Source organism: Camarhynchus parvulus, chromosome 10 (genome assembly GCF_901933205.1).
Source record: "Camarhynchus parvulus chromosome 10, STF_HiC, whole genome shotgun sequence".
Taxonomy (NCBI): domain Eukaryota; kingdom Metazoa; phylum Chordata; class Aves; order Passeriformes; family Thraupidae; genus Camarhynchus; species Camarhynchus parvulus.
In genome coordinates this window covers 19,012,663-19,029,532 of record NC_044580.1, presented here as the reverse complement: position 1 = coordinate 19,029,532, position 16,870 = coordinate 19,012,663, and the positions used below count along the sequence as shown (strand labels likewise).

General features: G+C 42.9%; 2 protein-coding genes across 3 annotated transcripts in view; both read right to left on the bottom strand.

The window, feature by feature from the left end:
- Positions 1-7,009: 7,009 nt before the first annotated feature.
- On the bottom strand, positions 7,010-9,739 carry C10H15orf61 (chromosome 10 C15orf61 homolog). Of its 2 annotated transcripts, XM_030955377.1 has the most exons (3): positions 9,386-9,739; positions 7,551-7,697; positions 7,025-7,453 (listed from the first exon to the last, which is right to left on the bottom strand). In XM_030955377.1, the coding sequence occupies exons 1-2, from the start codon at positions 9,723-9,725 to the stop codon at positions 7,570-7,572; spliced, it is 468 nt and encodes a 155-aa protein (XP_030811237.1). In that variant the 5' UTR covers positions 9,726-9,739; the 3' UTR covers positions 7,025-7,453; positions 7,551-7,569. The 2 variants fall into 2 exon arrangements, with proteins under 2 accessions (XP_030811236.1, XP_030811237.1); XM_030955376.1 differs by having other exon boundaries at positions 7,010-7,697.
- Positions 9,740-13,849: 4,110 nt separating this feature from the next.
- The window catches only part of IQCH (IQ motif containing H), a 50,984-nt gene continuing 47,963 nt past the window's right edge, over positions 13,850-16,870 (bottom strand). The window contains 2 exon segments of the mRNA XM_030955476.1: positions 13,850-13,921; positions 15,175-15,283. Of these exon segments, the coding sequence (XP_030811336.1) occupies positions 13,850-13,921; positions 15,175-15,283 (181 nt within the window).

Below are 16,870 nucleotides of genomic sequence, written 5' to 3'. Positions count from 1 at the left end.
GTACAATTCCCTGATGTCCCAGATGGGACAATTGCCAGGTACAATTCCCTGATGTCCAGGTACAATTCCCTGATGTCCAGGTACAATTCTGCCATCTCTGAGTTCCCTCTGTCTGTCAGGGATGCAGCTGAAACCAGCCCGGTCCAAACCACGATCCATCTTCCTGATGAAAGAAAATCCCTGTCCACCTCAGCAACAGTGTTTTGACAGCTCTGCCATCACAAAACCCCAAATTCAGCTTTTCAAACCAGCTTTTCACTGCCACAAGTCACAGGGAAAGCTCTCTGCTCCGCACAGCTCTGCAGCATAAAACAATCCACTACTTTTTTTTCCTTTTTTTTTTTAAGAGAACAGCATTAATCTCAATTGTGGGCTATTGATCCGTGCATTTTATCACACTCTCTCACATTATCATCTCTGACAAACTGGACTATTTGAGTTATTTTATCAATTTAGAGGGGGGGAATGGGAGGTATATTTAATTCCTGAAACGTCTTCAAGCTTCTTCATATTCGGATTCTACTTTGTTTGAGCTTTAGGAAAAAAAAAATTCAATGGCCATTAACAGAGATAAATTCTCTCTCTGTTCAATAACTTTATAATTTAGTTCCTATACTAAAAATTAATAGAGCCCCAGCTCCTAAGGATCTAAGGGACTGGTGGTGCCCACACAGACATCTTTCTGCTCAAATGAACCTTTTACCTGCAGTCCCTGTGTACCTCTCACTCAGCTCCATTTCAATCAGAGTCATTTTCTATTAAATTTTAAAGAATAGGACACAAAATGATGGAATTTCTATAGACCTGCAATTTTTCTAAAATGTCTTCTTCATTTATGAGACTATGGGGAAAACCAACTCAATTTGCCAAATTTGCATAAATATTACGTCGATTTTCCAGGGCTAATCGCAACCTTAATCCCCCATTCTGATTTGTGTAATCAAACTTGAAGGGCTTTTATATCATAAGAATTACAGCACATCAAGCACATATTTATTGATACAGGTTTGGTTTTGCCACAGACTTCTTTAAAACCCAAGTTTAATCAGAAATTTTCATTTGAAATATGCCATTTGAAGCAAATAGTTGATATTTGTTTTATCATGCTGCAGAAGTTTTGCTATGAGATATCACCAACATTTATTTTTATATTTTTCCTTAATGGTGGGCGGAAATTGGTGTTGTGAGAGCACAATCCATGATTTTTTAATATAAAATATTCTTGAAGTTCTGCATTTGGGTAGCCCAAGACTCTGCCCTTAGAAAGTTCAAGTTCCCAGTACAAGGATTCCAGAATCCTTGTTAAAAATAGTTTAAATAATTAAAACCCTGATTTTCCCTGCTAAATGCAGACAACACAACATTTATAACATCTCCAAAATTATTGTTCCCCCCCCCCAAGGGAACACCACCCAAAACCCGCCAAGGAACGAGGTGTCAATGCTTTAATTACAGGATGGTGACGCCCCCAAGTTCCCTAAATTCAGGTTTTTATGAGTGAGGGGGGAGAGGCTCCCTCGGTGGCTGCCAGCAGCCGCCACTTGCAGTGTGCTGCTGCTCTCTGCTGCTTTCCAGCGCCGCCGGAGAGCACCGGGAGCATCCCCAGCTGCCCACGCCGGGAAATAAATATTTATTTCCACAGTGCTGACACAGGAGCGGAGGGAAATCGTTATAAGCTCGCAGGAGTCTCCGTGGGGATGGGAAAATGCTGTCTCCCAGGGATTTGCTTAGCAGGATAATTTACTCCAAAAGTAAGGAAAGAAGTTATGGCTTGGTTAATTCCCACTGCAAAGGAAGCTGCCCAGCACAAGAAATTTTCTGGTTTTGCTCTGTCATGAGCACCCTGTAATGGAGTTTTGGGTCCCTCCAGCAGAACTCTGTAAAAAAGAACAAGAGCTGCTTCCCCTGGCCCTGCTCCTGAATATTGCAGTGCCAGGATGTGGATTCAGCTTTTCCTGGCCTGAGGAGGGAGGGGGGAGCTCATTCCCAGGAGTGGGATGGGTGAAAATGCCCAGCAGTGAATTAAAAGCAAGATCAGGATTCCCAATTCCTCCAGTCCTGCACTCATCCCCTTGGATAAAAGGAGGCACAGGAAGGACAAAGGCAGAAAATGCTGATTTCATTCTGGATCTTAGTCAGCATCTTCAATAATCTCATTATTACTAGAATTTTTCCAACTATGTTCTAGGAATAATTATATATATATATATACACACATATATATACATATATACATATATATATATATCAACAATTATAATAATAAATAATATCATAATATTGTATTAATATATATTATAATAAAATTACGTAATGTATAATAGAAATAATATACTAATATAATGTTATAATAATATAATAAATTCTATAATATTATAGTAAAATAATATAGTATATAATATAAAGAATATGTAATAATGTATGACCTAGGAATAACGTGTATTTATTATGTAGGAGGCTAAATAATTCCCATTTAACTGTGAAAATATTCTGGAATACTGTTGTATTCCAACACCAGTGCTGTTACCTTACCTGTAATTCAGACACTGAATATGAAACACACCTGGAGGAATCAGGATCTCTGTGCCAGCCCTTGGTTCACCAAATTCAATTTATCATCCCTGCTTCCTCCCTGCACCAGTTTCTAGGCTGCAATTGTAAATAACAAAGGACAATTTCTTAGTTTCCTTAAGAAAATGGCACCTGATGGTTGTTTTAGGAACACACGTTTTCCTGTCTTTTTTGAAAGATATAAATATCCAACTTTCTATGTTGATAAATAACATATCACGGTGAAATTCACTTTTTTTTTTCCCTTTCAATTGCCTGTGAGTGCAGCAAACTGAATTCCCTCAGGCTCATGAAAAATAGGTCAGCAGTGTCCAGGCTTGCTAAAGATATTCCTCCCCGAAAGGCGTCTCCTGGAAAGACTCACCAAGTGCACCATGGATGGGCTCAGATTCCTTAAAAATGGCATTAAAACTTCCACCCAGCTCCCACTGCCCCTCCCAGGCACTCTGCAGTTCCTCTGGAATACAAAAGGACTGTCTGGGACCCAGATACCAGGAAATAAATTCATCTTATTTTCAGTTCACAGGGAGATTTCACTGGTCTCAAGCAGATCTTTTAAAGCTCTTTTTTCACAGTAAACCCAACTCAGACTGAAAGGAAACATAACAGTGAACTTGATTTAGGCTAAATTAGTAAATATTTTGGTTTTGCTTTAAATTATGAATAACTTTTGAAACGGTAAACCCACCTTGGACTGAAAGAAAACATAACAACAGTAAACTTGATTTATGCTAAATTAGTAAATATTTAGTTTTTGCTTTCAATTATGAATAACTTTTGAAATCAAGCAGACTGTGTGATGCACAGTGACAAGGTAACTCCAGCAGTGGGGCTGTGTGTGGTTAATGATGCTCCTGTACCCCTTCAGACCAGCTCCAGGGGCTGCATAATTGTTTTTCTGTCAACCTATAAATTCTTGAGTAACAACAAAATTATTGTGATTTTTCTTCCTAAATAATTCATATCTCACAAAGTACACAAGCAGGCCCATGAATCACTGAGCATGTAACAATCATATCTAATGGCATTTCTTCTTTTAAGGAAAAAAAACAGGTTTGACTTTGTAATCTTGTTCAAAAATCAGTGTTCTAATCTGACATTTACATTTTAAACTTGAAAGTTCCCTTGATCAGAGATTCAGTCTGAAGGATTGCTTTTAATCATGTTTTCCACTTTTAATTCTATTAGGATTATTAATATCACTGCAAGAAATAAATTGGGTTTATAATGAACTACAACAGGGCTCATAAACTGTGCTTAAAGTCATGCAATGACTTTTAAAATCACTCCAAGTTGTTTGTATTCGACTTTTTAAATGCAAAACCAACATCTTATTCTTTTCTAGAAATAAAAGAAATCTTTCAAGCAAACTTGCAATATATTAGTGACACTTTTCATTCTATATTCCCTGGCTGCAGTGCTGAGATGCCACTTGTTCTTAGGTGTATTTAAACTGAAAAACACAGCCCAAAATTTAAACCATGACTTCTATTTCCAGAAATAGGGAAAGAAATCAAGACAGCTCTCAGAATTATTAACTCACTTTTCTCTAGTGAACATGATTAAGGGGTTACAGCAAAAGCCAATATAAATTAAATGGCCACAGTAAATAATACATGAGGCAAAATCCCCTTTGTTTCAGGAAAAGTTGCTCTAAACCAGAGGCCTAAGGGCATTCAACTATTAAAAAATACCTAAATTTCATTCAATAATAATAACATACATCAGGGAGATCTATAATTATGGTTTGTGAGGAGATTTAGGTCAACACACAACGTAAGGTGAGGACAGATTTAAATTCTGCCCAAGTCAATGGAAGGTCAGCAGGAGAAAAGCTCTGGGTATTGCTCCAGGGAAAGAGAGGGGAGCAGGAAAAGAGCACAAAAACTGATTTTTCAGACAATATGAGAGTTCTAATCATATTTAGGAGTTCCAATCCAATCCTTAAATCCAGAATTAATTTACAGTGGGGAAAAAAAAAGTTAAGAACTTTGTGTTGAACTGGGTCCACCTGCAAGTAGTTCATCAACTGGTGACAAAAAGAGTGATATTAAATCTAAAAATATTTAAATAAAACAAATGTTTGCATCAGCAGCCCCAAAACTTCAGGAAAACAAACAAACCCACCAATGTTTAAGCACAATTTGGAGACAGCAGCAGAAAAGGGCATTTCTTGGGGTAACTCATTAGCACCGTGGAGTCTCAGGTGAAACATTTATCAAGCATACAAAAAGGCCTAAAAGTGAAATATAGTAATTAAGAGCTGGGCTTTATCGATTGCAGGGCTTAAGTAATTTTTCAGAAGCCAGGTAAGATTTAATAAGTATAAGTAGTTAAAGATCCTGCCCTGGCTCTGCCATTAGAGTGTAATTGAAGCGGTAAAAAAGATCAGCTGAACGTGTGTTGATTACCACCTTATCTTTGAAAGGCAATTAAGCACCTCAATCATTGCAACAAGATTTGATTGTGCAGCCTTTATTGGACATTGATCTTTCAGCAGAGCAGCTGCATTTCCCATTAAGTGACAGCAGCAGAGTTTAACTGGGACACCCGAGCCCGCTGACCCGGCTCAGGGGTGACACCGCCGCTCCTCCAGCTTCAGGTGCCCACAAAGATCATTATTATTTAAAGAGGTGCTACAAGGAGGAGCCACCTGATCCTCGGGGTTTCGTTTCTCTGGAGTAGTTAAGGGAGGTGAAACAAAGCTCTGGGACGTCATCTCTGTCTCATTTAAACATCAGCAAAGAGATAATTAAGGCGAGGCTTGCAGGAGGGACTAAACTTTGTTTTGAATGGGAGGCAGAGCAAATCAAATCTGTCAGAAGTCAAAAGGGTCATCTTGTGGATCAATTATCCCTGAGTGCTGCAGAATTTTTTCAGACAGGGTGGTACAAATCTTCCTGGCCTTCAATAGCTTGCATTCAGGCCAAAACCTGAGTGATAAAAAATAGAGGCTAAGAAGCTGGTATTCATAGCAAAACAAGAGTGAAAGTCAGATGAAACGTCTCACCTTTGAAAACAAGCTGCTGGGTTTATAGCCACACATAATGAAAATTATTTCACGATTTAATAACTCAAGTTATCCCTTACAGACAGCTCATTGTCCCTCTGAAGAAGTGCAAGAGCTCCCACCCAAGCCCTCATGAAAGGAACGAGCCATCCCATATTTGCACTCTGCCCTCAGACATCTCCCAGTTCATCCTTTAGCGCCATCAACTTCCTAAGAGCAAGAGGTCCATTGATTTTCATGTAATACAAGAAAATATTACATTTGCTTAATTGTTACACAGTGAGATCATTGAACAAGAGATCAGGGCTCCATTTAATGCTGCAAGCAGCACGGAGTTGCAGCAATCAATAGGGCAGTTTGTCAGGGATGTTCTCCAAGGAGCCCTGCCCATCACTGCAGGGCCAGGGGGTGCTGCTGCACTTATTGGAAAACAGGTAAGCAAAGTCAGCAGTGCCCATTATCAGAAATCAAACGAGCTGCAGGGAGAGGAGCTGCAGCTCCAATGAAGAGCTGTATTTATGGTCTGGTAATTAAAAACCATTTTATCAACGTTGTGTTGAGCCGAAACCTTTACAGCCAGGTATTGATGAGCTCTGTGGCAGTGAATGAGCAGTATTTGACTTTAAACTTATGGGCTGCAGTGAAAATCAGCTCGAGGAAAATGCTAACTGCAATTTTTCTTATTAACGAGGGTTCTGGTAATGCCATCTCTGCTTCTTTGAGGCATTTAACTTGTGGCAAGAATATTCTCCAAAATTTACCAACGCAAGCACTTCTCTGATTAAAGTGTTCAGTGCTGCTTTTAGAAAAGCCAGATGTGTTGCTTCATTAAGTGGGAAACACTTCTGTTATCTGGAATGAAGTTAAAAAGTATTTAAGTGACATTATACTGTAGTCATAGCTTGATAATCATTTATTGAGGAAAAGTGATTACCCTTCAAACCAGCCCCTACCCATTTCACATTTCTTTTTTGACTCATGAGAACTGGAACGATCAACTTCCATCACCAGCTGAGGGATTTGGAACTGACAGCATTAATGGCTGGCACTAAACCCCAGCACCAGCAGTAGATCCTGCACAGGTCTCCCTGTTTCCATTAATTCCAGATTTCCACCATCCAAATAGTTCCCCAAAACCTTTTTTTTTTTTTTTTTTGCCCAGGTTTCCAACTGATATGAAGTTATTTTGTCATTGTTCGTGCCTAAAGCTGTGCTTGGTCACAACTGGAGCAATCAGTTATTTTGCATCCAAAAATTGAGATATTCTTGTAGTATTCTTCTCATTCTCCCCATTAATTAAAAATACCAGCAATTTGTGAATCAGCACAGGGGCCTAAATCTTCTACATCACTTAGATTTTGTACTTACCTATAAAGCAATCAAAAGAAAAATAACAACACACATCTGGAGCTCAAGAATTGCTAAAGATACAAGAACCAAAAGTATTTTGGATATTTTATTTAAATATCATTTCAAGAAATGTAACACAGCCATTTTGCACTTGTTTAAGGGTGGGCTTTTTTTTCCCCAAAGGCTCTTCCAGGTGGTTGTGACCACTCAGTGCCAAGGATTTATTCAGACACAGTTACACCTGTGACAATTAATTCAATATGAAATATCTAGACAGGATCTACACCTGAGCAGTCTCAGCTTTTCAGGGACATTTTGGAAATGTCAGTGCATTCACAGTTTCCTTGCCCACAGGCTACAATTCAGTTCTGTAAGTTGATAAATGCATCTCTTTAAATGATCACAAGTTTGTCCAGCAGCACCAGTCCCTGACTTCCAGGCACACCCTCAGAAATTCTAATTCTTCAGGTTCACACCTCTGCACAAATAAATTTCTCACGACCAAAAAGTCCAGGCAGCTTCCTGAAACAGCACAATGAGTATGAGAACACAGTATAAACCCCAAATTTTTCGTTTTTTTTTAGTCAAAGGCAGCAGATATTTGTAGCACAGAACCCACCAGAGGACAGCTATTCAGTTCAGTACATGGCTCCTTCATCTTCTTTATTTAGAAAATAAATAGTGACAGGGCCATGGCTGGTGTGAACAGTCTCTGTGACACGGGCAAAGAACCAGGAGCCAATTCCATACAGTAAAGTTGGGATGCCTGAGGAGAGATAAAAACACGTTACACACACACAGAGGGAAATAATAACTGCAAATTCAGAGCGAGGATTGGTGACTCCAAAATGAAATGACAGGGAAAGTATCCCTGGAAAAGCTGCCTTAGAAATATTTTGTCTTTATTTAAATGCAGCAATCAGTGCTCAACACCTTTCCTGTTGACACGAGGCAGGAAGCAGCAATATGCAGGAATTATCAGAAAAGAAAACAGGAGGAGAACAACATGAAAGAAACGAAACATTGCCATGTATATGTGATTTCTAGTGATTAAATATATATATTTATCTTCAAATACTAAACCCAAACTCCCAGAATATCCACTTAAGTTATTGGAATCTATGTCAGAGCAGAAATTAAAAAAATAGGCAGTGAATCCATAGATCAACATGAAGCTGCTCTGGGGAAAATCAGATCAGCAGTCAAAACTACCAGCCCCAACAGAACTGCAATGGGCAAAAAGGTTTTTATATATATTTATACACATAAAGTGGTATGTTTTAGCCTTGACAATTTATCCATCTATTACAGACACTATTCTATTTATTACAGGGGAAAAAACAGAGCTGGATTTAGGCCCTGAATTCAGAAACACCAAATTTAACATGCTTGAAGCTAAGTGCTTAAGCAGGATTCTGAGGGAAATAAATTGCCTTTTTAATCATGTTTTCCAATCATTTAAATATGAAACATGAAGGGTAGTTGTCCAAAAAACAAAGGTGTGACTGGATGGAAGGAAAAAGAAAGTCAGATTTAAAGCAGTTATTAAGAAATCAATCTTTTGATTATAGTTTCTCACTACATCAGCCTGGAAAGGTCAGAAAATTAAGAGCAGCAGACGTTTTGAAAAAGCCACTGAAAACTTGTGAGAAAAGGGAAATTTTAAGAAATTAAAGATGAAAATAAAGAATGCATGAAATGTTGTGGCACTGGCACTGTCCATGCTGGCATTCAAATAAGCATTGAATCTGCAGCCAAAGTTCTGGAATAATATACTTCAAAACTTAACTACATCTACTTTTACATTAATAAGGTGCTGATAAAGCCTTTTTATTCCAAGGCTTTCTATTCCAGCAGCACGTTAGGACCCAAGCAGCCTGACCATTCCTGCACCAGACACTGCCTTGAAAGAGTTTCGCTCCAGAATTGCTCAGAGGACAAAGTTCCTCCCCGGCACGCGGATTTCCAGCTGGAAAACGCTCCCTGCCAAGGGAGACAGCGGCTTAAATCCCAACAGTGCGATCTGTGCCTGTCACAGGGCAACACCAGCTCGGCCAAACCCCCGACAGGGCCGAGTTACGGCCCTGCCCTGCCGGAGCACACAGCTCCGAATTCCTGGGCCGGAGAGGGACAGAGAGGAGTAAGGAGAAAGGGCGAGGGGGAAAGAGACGGAGGGGAAGGGAAGGGAGAAAAAGAGGGGACAGGAGAGAAAGAGAGGAACGGGGAAAAAGAGAAGGTGAGGGACAGGGGAAAGAGAGGAGAAGGTGAGGGATAGGGGAAAGAGAGGAGAAGGTGAGGAACAGGGGAAAGAGAGGAGAAGGAGGGGAGGAGAGACAGAGAGAGAAGGAAAGAGAAGGAAAAGGAGACGGAGAGGGAGCGGAGCTGCCCGGTCCGAGCCGCGGTCCCGTCCCCCTCAGGCCGCCCCCTCACGGCGCCGCTCCGGGCCGGACTCACCGGCGTTGAGCACCTTGAGGGCGGTGAAGAAGGCGTCCTGCAGCGCCAGGTCCTGCGGTGCGGCGCGGGAGCAGTGGTACTTGATGAAGGGGAAGCAGCCGGTGCGCAGCACCAGGTAGTTGGCGCCGTCCACGGGCCAGTTGAAGTGCGAGAGGCCGAACTGGTCGTTGTGCACCGCGCTGTACTTGACGCAGAACGAGGTCCAGTGGGGCAGGCGGCGCTGCCGCAGGTGCTGGCTCAGCACCTCGGAGGCGGCGGGCCGGGCCGGGGACGGGGCCCGGCCCCGCCACAGCAGCAGCGCCACGGCCGCACCGTGCAGCCGCCGCAGCAGCGCCCGCATCCCGCGGGGCTCCGCGCCTGCGCCCGCAGCGCGCCTGCGCCGCCCGGGGGCGGGAACCGAGCGGGCACGGAGCGGGAATGGAACGGGAATGGAGAGGGATAGCGACCCGGCATCGCCTGGGAATGGAGAGGGAATTGCCCGGGGAACAGAGCGGGACAACGGCCCGGGAGTTGAACGGGAATCCCGCCCCGGTCTGGGCCCCTCGGTTCGGGAAGGACACTGAGGGGCTGGAGCGTGTCCAGGGCAGGGAACGGAGCTGGGAGGGGGCTGGAGCCCCAGGAGGGGCTGAGGCAGCTGGGAAGGGGCTCAGCCTGGCGAAAAGGGGAATCAGAGGGGACCATGTGGCTCTGCACAACTTCTGTCAGGAGGGGACAGCTGGGGTGTCGGGCTGTGCTCCAGGGAACGGGGACAGGAGGAGGACATCGTCTTGAGCTGCAGGAGGGGAGGTTCAGGTTGGACATTGGGAGGAATTTGCCCATGGAAAGGGTGCTCAGGCCTTGGCAGGGGCTGCCCAGGGAGGTTTGGAGTGCCCATCCCTGGAGGTGTCCCAGGAATTGCTGTGGGTGGCGCTCAGGGCTCTGGGCTGGGGACGAGGTGGCCATGGGCACAGCTGGGGCTGAGGGAGCACCTGCAGCACCACCCGGGCTCAGGAGTGTATCCAGCTGCACTGGGCTTTACCTGGCACATCTCCCTAAAAACCTTCAAGTGTCAGACCCCTTCAAAGAAATATTTTAAAATCACAGCCTGTTTTCTAAGGCTAATTTTTATTCTAGGCTAATTTTTCTAAGTAAAAGCTAAGGTTTTGAAGCATTTAACATTCTGTTTGGGGGGAGGTCCAGAAAACTGAGAAATGGAAACAGATTTTTTCTTTCAATAATTGCAAGCAATATCTCAAACTTAGCAGTCTTAGACCATGGAGCTATCCAGTATGAACATGCTAATTAATCAATTACTACCCAAGAATATGCCCTGATTATTTACTGTACATGTGTGTAGAACAAGTAATTATTAATCATCACCAGCAACAAATTTCCCCTTCAAGTTCACCTCCCTGTAATTAATAGAGCATATAGTTTAGCTCTAATATCTTTCTTTAGTGGTGGCTGAGGATAGAAAAGTTGGAAGGTGGTATTGTGCTGAAGGGTTGAAATAAAGTATTGAACCTTAAAAGTGATACAATGCTGTTGTGTTTCATTAATTACATTAATGAAGGTTGTCAATGATTGTAGTTCTTAATCTTTTGTTCTTCATCAATATAACGAAATCTGCAGTCTAAAATGAAATACAGAGGATTTGTATTGTACAATGTAACAGGGAATGCTTCAGAGCTACAGTATCCCATTGATAAATGGATTTGATAAGAGTTTTTAAGGATAGCCTTAAAAATCCAGGGATTTGTTACCTTAACCTAGAGGGAAGGTGGTGAATTTTCCTGATCTTGAGGTACTGGAGATCTTCCAGGAAAGAGGGAGGGCGAACATTTCATTTCAGAAGACATCTGGAAGTGGTTGTGTTGATAAACTGATTTCTTTTGCTCTGTGCTCAGAATTGTCATTCTAAATGTGAAATGTGGGCTAAAAGCTTTTTTTATTTCTTTTACCCAGGGCTTTAAACCCAACTACCTAAAACAGGAGACCCAGTTTCCAGTCACATCAACTCCAGGTAGCTCTTTCAGGAGAATGACCTGGTCTGTGCTACACTGAATTCTGGCTGAAACAAAATCCACCAAGTGCTGCCAGTCAAACAAACATCTCCATTTCCAGCTCTGACTCCTGGGGAGCACAAATCCTTTATTTTAATTGTCTGCATCTTCTGCAGTTGCTGCCAAACCTGCTGGCCCTCACCTGCTTCCACGAGCATTCCTCCACTCCCTGCAGCTGAGGAGCCAGCTCCAGCTTTTGCCCAAATCTGGCATTTTTGGGGGCAGTTTCTGATGAGAAGCCACACTTGGGCCACCTTTAATCTTTTGCTTCACACTTGTTCTGTTTTTCTTCCCATCCAGCTCACATTCTGAAATTCAATCTACAGTTCAACAACTCTATTACTTTTTTCATGAGTGGGAATAAATAATCCAGTAGTATGAACAGAATTATAGTCCTGACTTTTTACAATATTATAATTTCATTTTAAATCTGCAGCATTGCTAATAACACCACATTTTTGGCACCAGCAGCATGGGAGCTGAATGTGAGAGACTGCAGAGCAGTTTTCAATCCTTCCATCAGCTCAAGGCTCAGAAGTGTTAGTAGTAATTAAAAACTTTCTTTTTCCCCCCCTCAAAATACATTTCACACTTTGCACACGCTGTGAAATCTCTCTCACCACGGGAACTTTCAGGTCACTTGTTTCCTGCAAAAACAGGTACAGTTTTCTTTTGTCAGGGCAGAACAAAGGCAGAAGGAAGTGCAGGTTTCATTTCCTCCTAGGACACTGCAGTCTATCAAGTGCCAGTGAACTAATGAGCCTCTCAGACCTTATGTTGTTCTGGCTTGGATCAAGGCTTCCTTTTCCTTAACCCTTTGCAAACCAGCTCAAGTGCAGCTAAATTCCACCTTGGCAAAGTCTCTGTGGGCTCTGGGCTATCCAAACCCAACACCACACTGATGTAAAGCAACAATAAAACCAGGAATTAAAAATAGTCCTGTGGATTTTTATTTGAAGCAGCAACCAGCATTTATGCAAACGTTTTCATCTGCAATGAATTAATTCTGTGATCAAAGTAGAAGAGCGAAAAACTCCACAGAAAATAATGTCTCATGCTGAGGGATCAAAGATTTGCTGTCAGAAAAACTGGGTGCTGATCTCATGCAACTGCTTGGTCTTGTTTAGTATTTGTGTTAAAACTGGTTTTGCCTGAGCTTTTTGGGAAGTAATCCCAAGGATATTTGCCATTCCTAGATAACAGTCTCCATGCAGTGAGATCTGCTCTTCCACAGTAAAATGCAGAATGCGTCGTCTGTTGGGATATCAAAGATTTGATGGATAAAGGTGATTTTACAAATATAATGTTATCCTTTAACAACAGTGCACAGCAGTTGTGACCAAAAGGGTCACCAGTGTCCAAAATACAGATGGACAGACCTGCAGAAGTCATGGAATTCTGGGAATCACAGTGCAAGGAGAATTCTATTGATGAATTAGTGCTATTACTGTTCTTTTTGATAATTTGAAAATGACCACGAAAGAACTGCTGCAAAAGTCTTGAGATAACAGAAAAAGCAGGATAACAATAGAGATGTCTGTGCAGAGGAATGTGGGTTGCTGGGATTACTGATGAAGTGGGGTTTAAATTAAGGCATTGATAGGCAAAAGAACCATGGAATCATTCGGGTTGGAATGCACCTTAAAAATCACCCAGATCCAACCCCCCTGCCATGGCAGGGACACCTTCCACCATCCCAGGTGCTCCCAGCCCCATCCAGCCTGGCCTTGGGCACTGCTGGGATCCAGGGGCAGCCACAGCTGCTCTGGGCAACTGTGCCAGGGTCTCCTCACCCTGACAGGGAAGGATTTCTTCCTAATACCCCAGCTAACCCCAATCTCCTTCAGTCTGAAGCCATTCCACTGTGTCCTGGCACGCCAGGTCCTCCTGAGTGGTCTCTCTCCATCTTCCCTGTAGCCCCTGCAGGGCCACAATGAGCTCACCCAAAGCTTCTCCTGTGCAGGTGAACAACCCCAGCTGTGCCAGCCTTTCCTCCCAGCAGCGCTGCTCCATCCCTCTGCTCATCCTGGCGGCCTCTGGACTCCTTTCCTTTCAGTGCTCAGTATTTCAGCCTGTTGGAAAGGGAATTTGGGCTCCCAGGGCTCTTTTCAGTGGATATGCACCTCCTGCTCAGTCAGTGACAAAGGCAGCATGACCCCATTAATCAGATTTTTAACCCACATGCTGAACTCCAGGAATGACAACAGGGACATGAGGAGCATTAGGATGATCCTGTGCTTTCCAACAAGAAAGGTGGGATGTTCCCAGTGCCACAGGCAGGAACCACAGAGATTTTCTGTCTCAGTTAATGTTACTTCACACACCAGCTCAGAAGGAAAACCAAACCTGTTCTTACAGATGAGGAAGCATTTCCAGAAGCATAAGGAATGAGGCACTTGAACATTTTCTGTTAACTATTCTTTCACAGCATCTGCTTCCCAAGTTTGTTTTCTGCTGTAACTCCTAGAATTGCTTCAATATCTCGAATTGCCATCTGTAACAGATTCCAGGAATACAAGTTATTTAATGGGCATTATAATGGAATCCAGCAGCCAGGGTGCACAGCTGGCAGTGCCTGCCTTGAAGAGGTAACAGGGTTACACAGGACAGGATGCACCAATTAAATTTAATATTACTTTGGAGACACTGAGGGGAATTATTAGTAAATATGTACAAATCCCAGGTAAATAAAAATACAATTTGTACTCCTAATTAACTAACAGGTGTTTTATTTCACATATGTTCACGCACAATGGAGAAAAGTTCTCTTTTATTTTTCCTCAGTGGTTGCTTTTCATTCCCTCATATTGAAAAATAGGGGTTTGTTGCTGTTGTTGTTGTTGTTTATTCTGTAACATGTTGAAATTTAATTATGTCTTCCCCAAAATCTGTCATTTCACACTCTACTGGAAAATCCAGTCAGGGTGGAAAGAATCTGCTATAAATTATGTGACATGACTGAAGACACAAATCTAACACAGCGTTCCCCTTCACCTTTCACAAAACACACGCAGCATCTTGGGAAGTTTTTATAAAGTTAAAGGAGCTGCAGCTCAGCAAAAGCTGAGCAGTTCTGTGGGATCAAAGCAGTTCTGTGGGATCAAAAGCAGCTTTGTGAGGAGGGCTTGTCCCAGGGCACGGGGTTGGGCTGGTGATTCTTTGCTGGCTCTGGCTGCAGGGTGGGGGAACCTCCCAGAGTGAGCCCCTGGGCTTTGTCCTCCCTCTCTGGAGCACCCAGGGATGGGCACGTTCAAACAGCACAGAAAACTGGGAGCAAAATCCACTTGGGAAAGGGATGGCGGGGTGAGGGTGGGAAGGAATGGATTAGTGGCTGCCTGCTTAGAAGAAATGAGTGTTAATAATGCAAGCAGTTATTACCAACTGAGAGATTTGTTTCTAATTTAAGATTCTTACCTTGATGGTGTCCCTTTAAAATAAAGCAGGCAATTGTGACAGAACTGTGTGAGGCAGTGCCAACAGCTCCTTTGCTCTTCCAAAGGACACTCAGGAGCATTGGATTACAAATAATTTCACGCTCAAGGATGTCTCTTTTCAAAGAAAAAGTTTCAAACTTAAATTTAACTAACGGGTTCCGTGGGAGACCCACTACACTGACCCAGACACTGTAAACCACACACAGGCAGTGATAAAAAAGGAATGGTTTAGCACTTGTTTATGATCCAGCATGAGGTATTTGCAGGCCTTGTACAGAAATTAACCAGGATCGTTAGTTAATTAACACCTCACCTTAAAATTGGTCTCGCCTTGCATATTAGGTGCTGATATTTCTTGATGGATGATGAAGAGATTGCGAGCAAAGGTCAGGAGGACCCCCTGGAGATCCTCTCCGATTGTTCTGTTAATGATATCCAAACAAATGAGTTTACCAATGATTCCCTTCACATGCTTAAAAACAATCGCCCTCTCATTTGTGCCTGCCTGGTGCTGGAATTTAATGAGGATTTTCAATCTCACAAGGTGAAAATCTTCAGGGAGATATGAAAGATGAGGCTCCATTTTAACTTGTCAACGGGAAGGATTTGTGTAATAAATAATTTTTATTAATCAACTTAGCAGAAGTAAGCGGAGAGGTTTCAGCTACTCCAAGTGAAAGGTGACTGCTGGGGAAGGACTGAGGCAGCAGAACACTTGAAACACCCACATCACTTGGGAAAAACTTGCTTCAGCCTAAAATTTGGGAAAGACATTTCAGCAGGATCAACATTCCTTGGATTGCTGCAGCTTTGGAGTCTCTGGTTTCCCAGTGATCCACACAGACCCCCCACACCTTGTGGAAGAGGGAATTTCACTGAGGAATAATGTGCCTCATTCACTGGAATCAACCACAGATCTCTGATGGAATAAAATGGGTAATTCTCAGACATGTTTCAGGTATTTCAGTTATTTTATAAGCTCCAACTCCTATAATCTTGAAAATATTTCCCAGTTAAGGCTATGAAGTTGCACTGAAAATGTGATGGCAGTCAACAGGAATCCTCTTTGTTGCAAGTTGAGTTTATTTCTCTTGTCCTACTACCAAAAAATCAGATTTTCCCTTCCTGCAGAGGCTTTTTCTACGCTGGGAGATCGTTAGCAGATCCCATTTCTGCCCTCCCTCTCCTTTTCAGTCTTTCCATGTCAGTCATGCTCTCCAGAACTCTAAACATTTTCATTGCCTCCCTCTCACAGAACAGCAGGATTTCTTCCAGCATCCCCCAGGATACACTGTTTATCTTTTTCCACAGGAAAAAGACATTGTTTAATTCACAGATCCTGCCCCCAAAACCTCCTTGTTCCTCATATTCATTACTGCTCTCTAAATGTAATTTCTTCCACCTGGTTCCAACCAAACCTAATTCTATTTCTCATATTGTTCCTTCAATTTGTGGAGATCATTTTGAATTCCATTCCTGCCCTCCAGAACACTTGCAGGCACATCCAGCACTTGAAGAAGCTGTTTTGTTATCCAGGTCATTAATGAAATAGCTGCAGCACCAAAGGAATACAGAACAGGCTGAGAGCACAACGCTTCAGCTCCTCACTCATTACATCCTATTTGGGCAGGAAACTTGGGCAAGAACAATGTAAAAAGGCATTAAACTTCACCCTCCTTTACCTCCTGGAAGTCAGGCTTTTAATAATGTTGCCTGTAGGAGTAAGGCTGTGCTAATCCATGGCAGAGATTGCTCCTGCAGGGAATGCAGCTCTCCTGAAGCCAATTCCAGCAGCTCCTGAGCCTGCAGTGCCACCAGCCCTGGGCTCAGCACAGCCCTGGCCTTCTTTTATTGCTGAAATGCTGAAATCCACCCTCAAACTCCCCCAAAGGCCAGTCCTGGGAGAGGTCAGGGCCCTTCTGTGGGCACGAGGTGACAGCAGCCAGGTGTTCAGGCTGTTCATTCCCTCCTTGGCCTTTGTCACTCCCGGCACACCCTGAGTGTCCCCA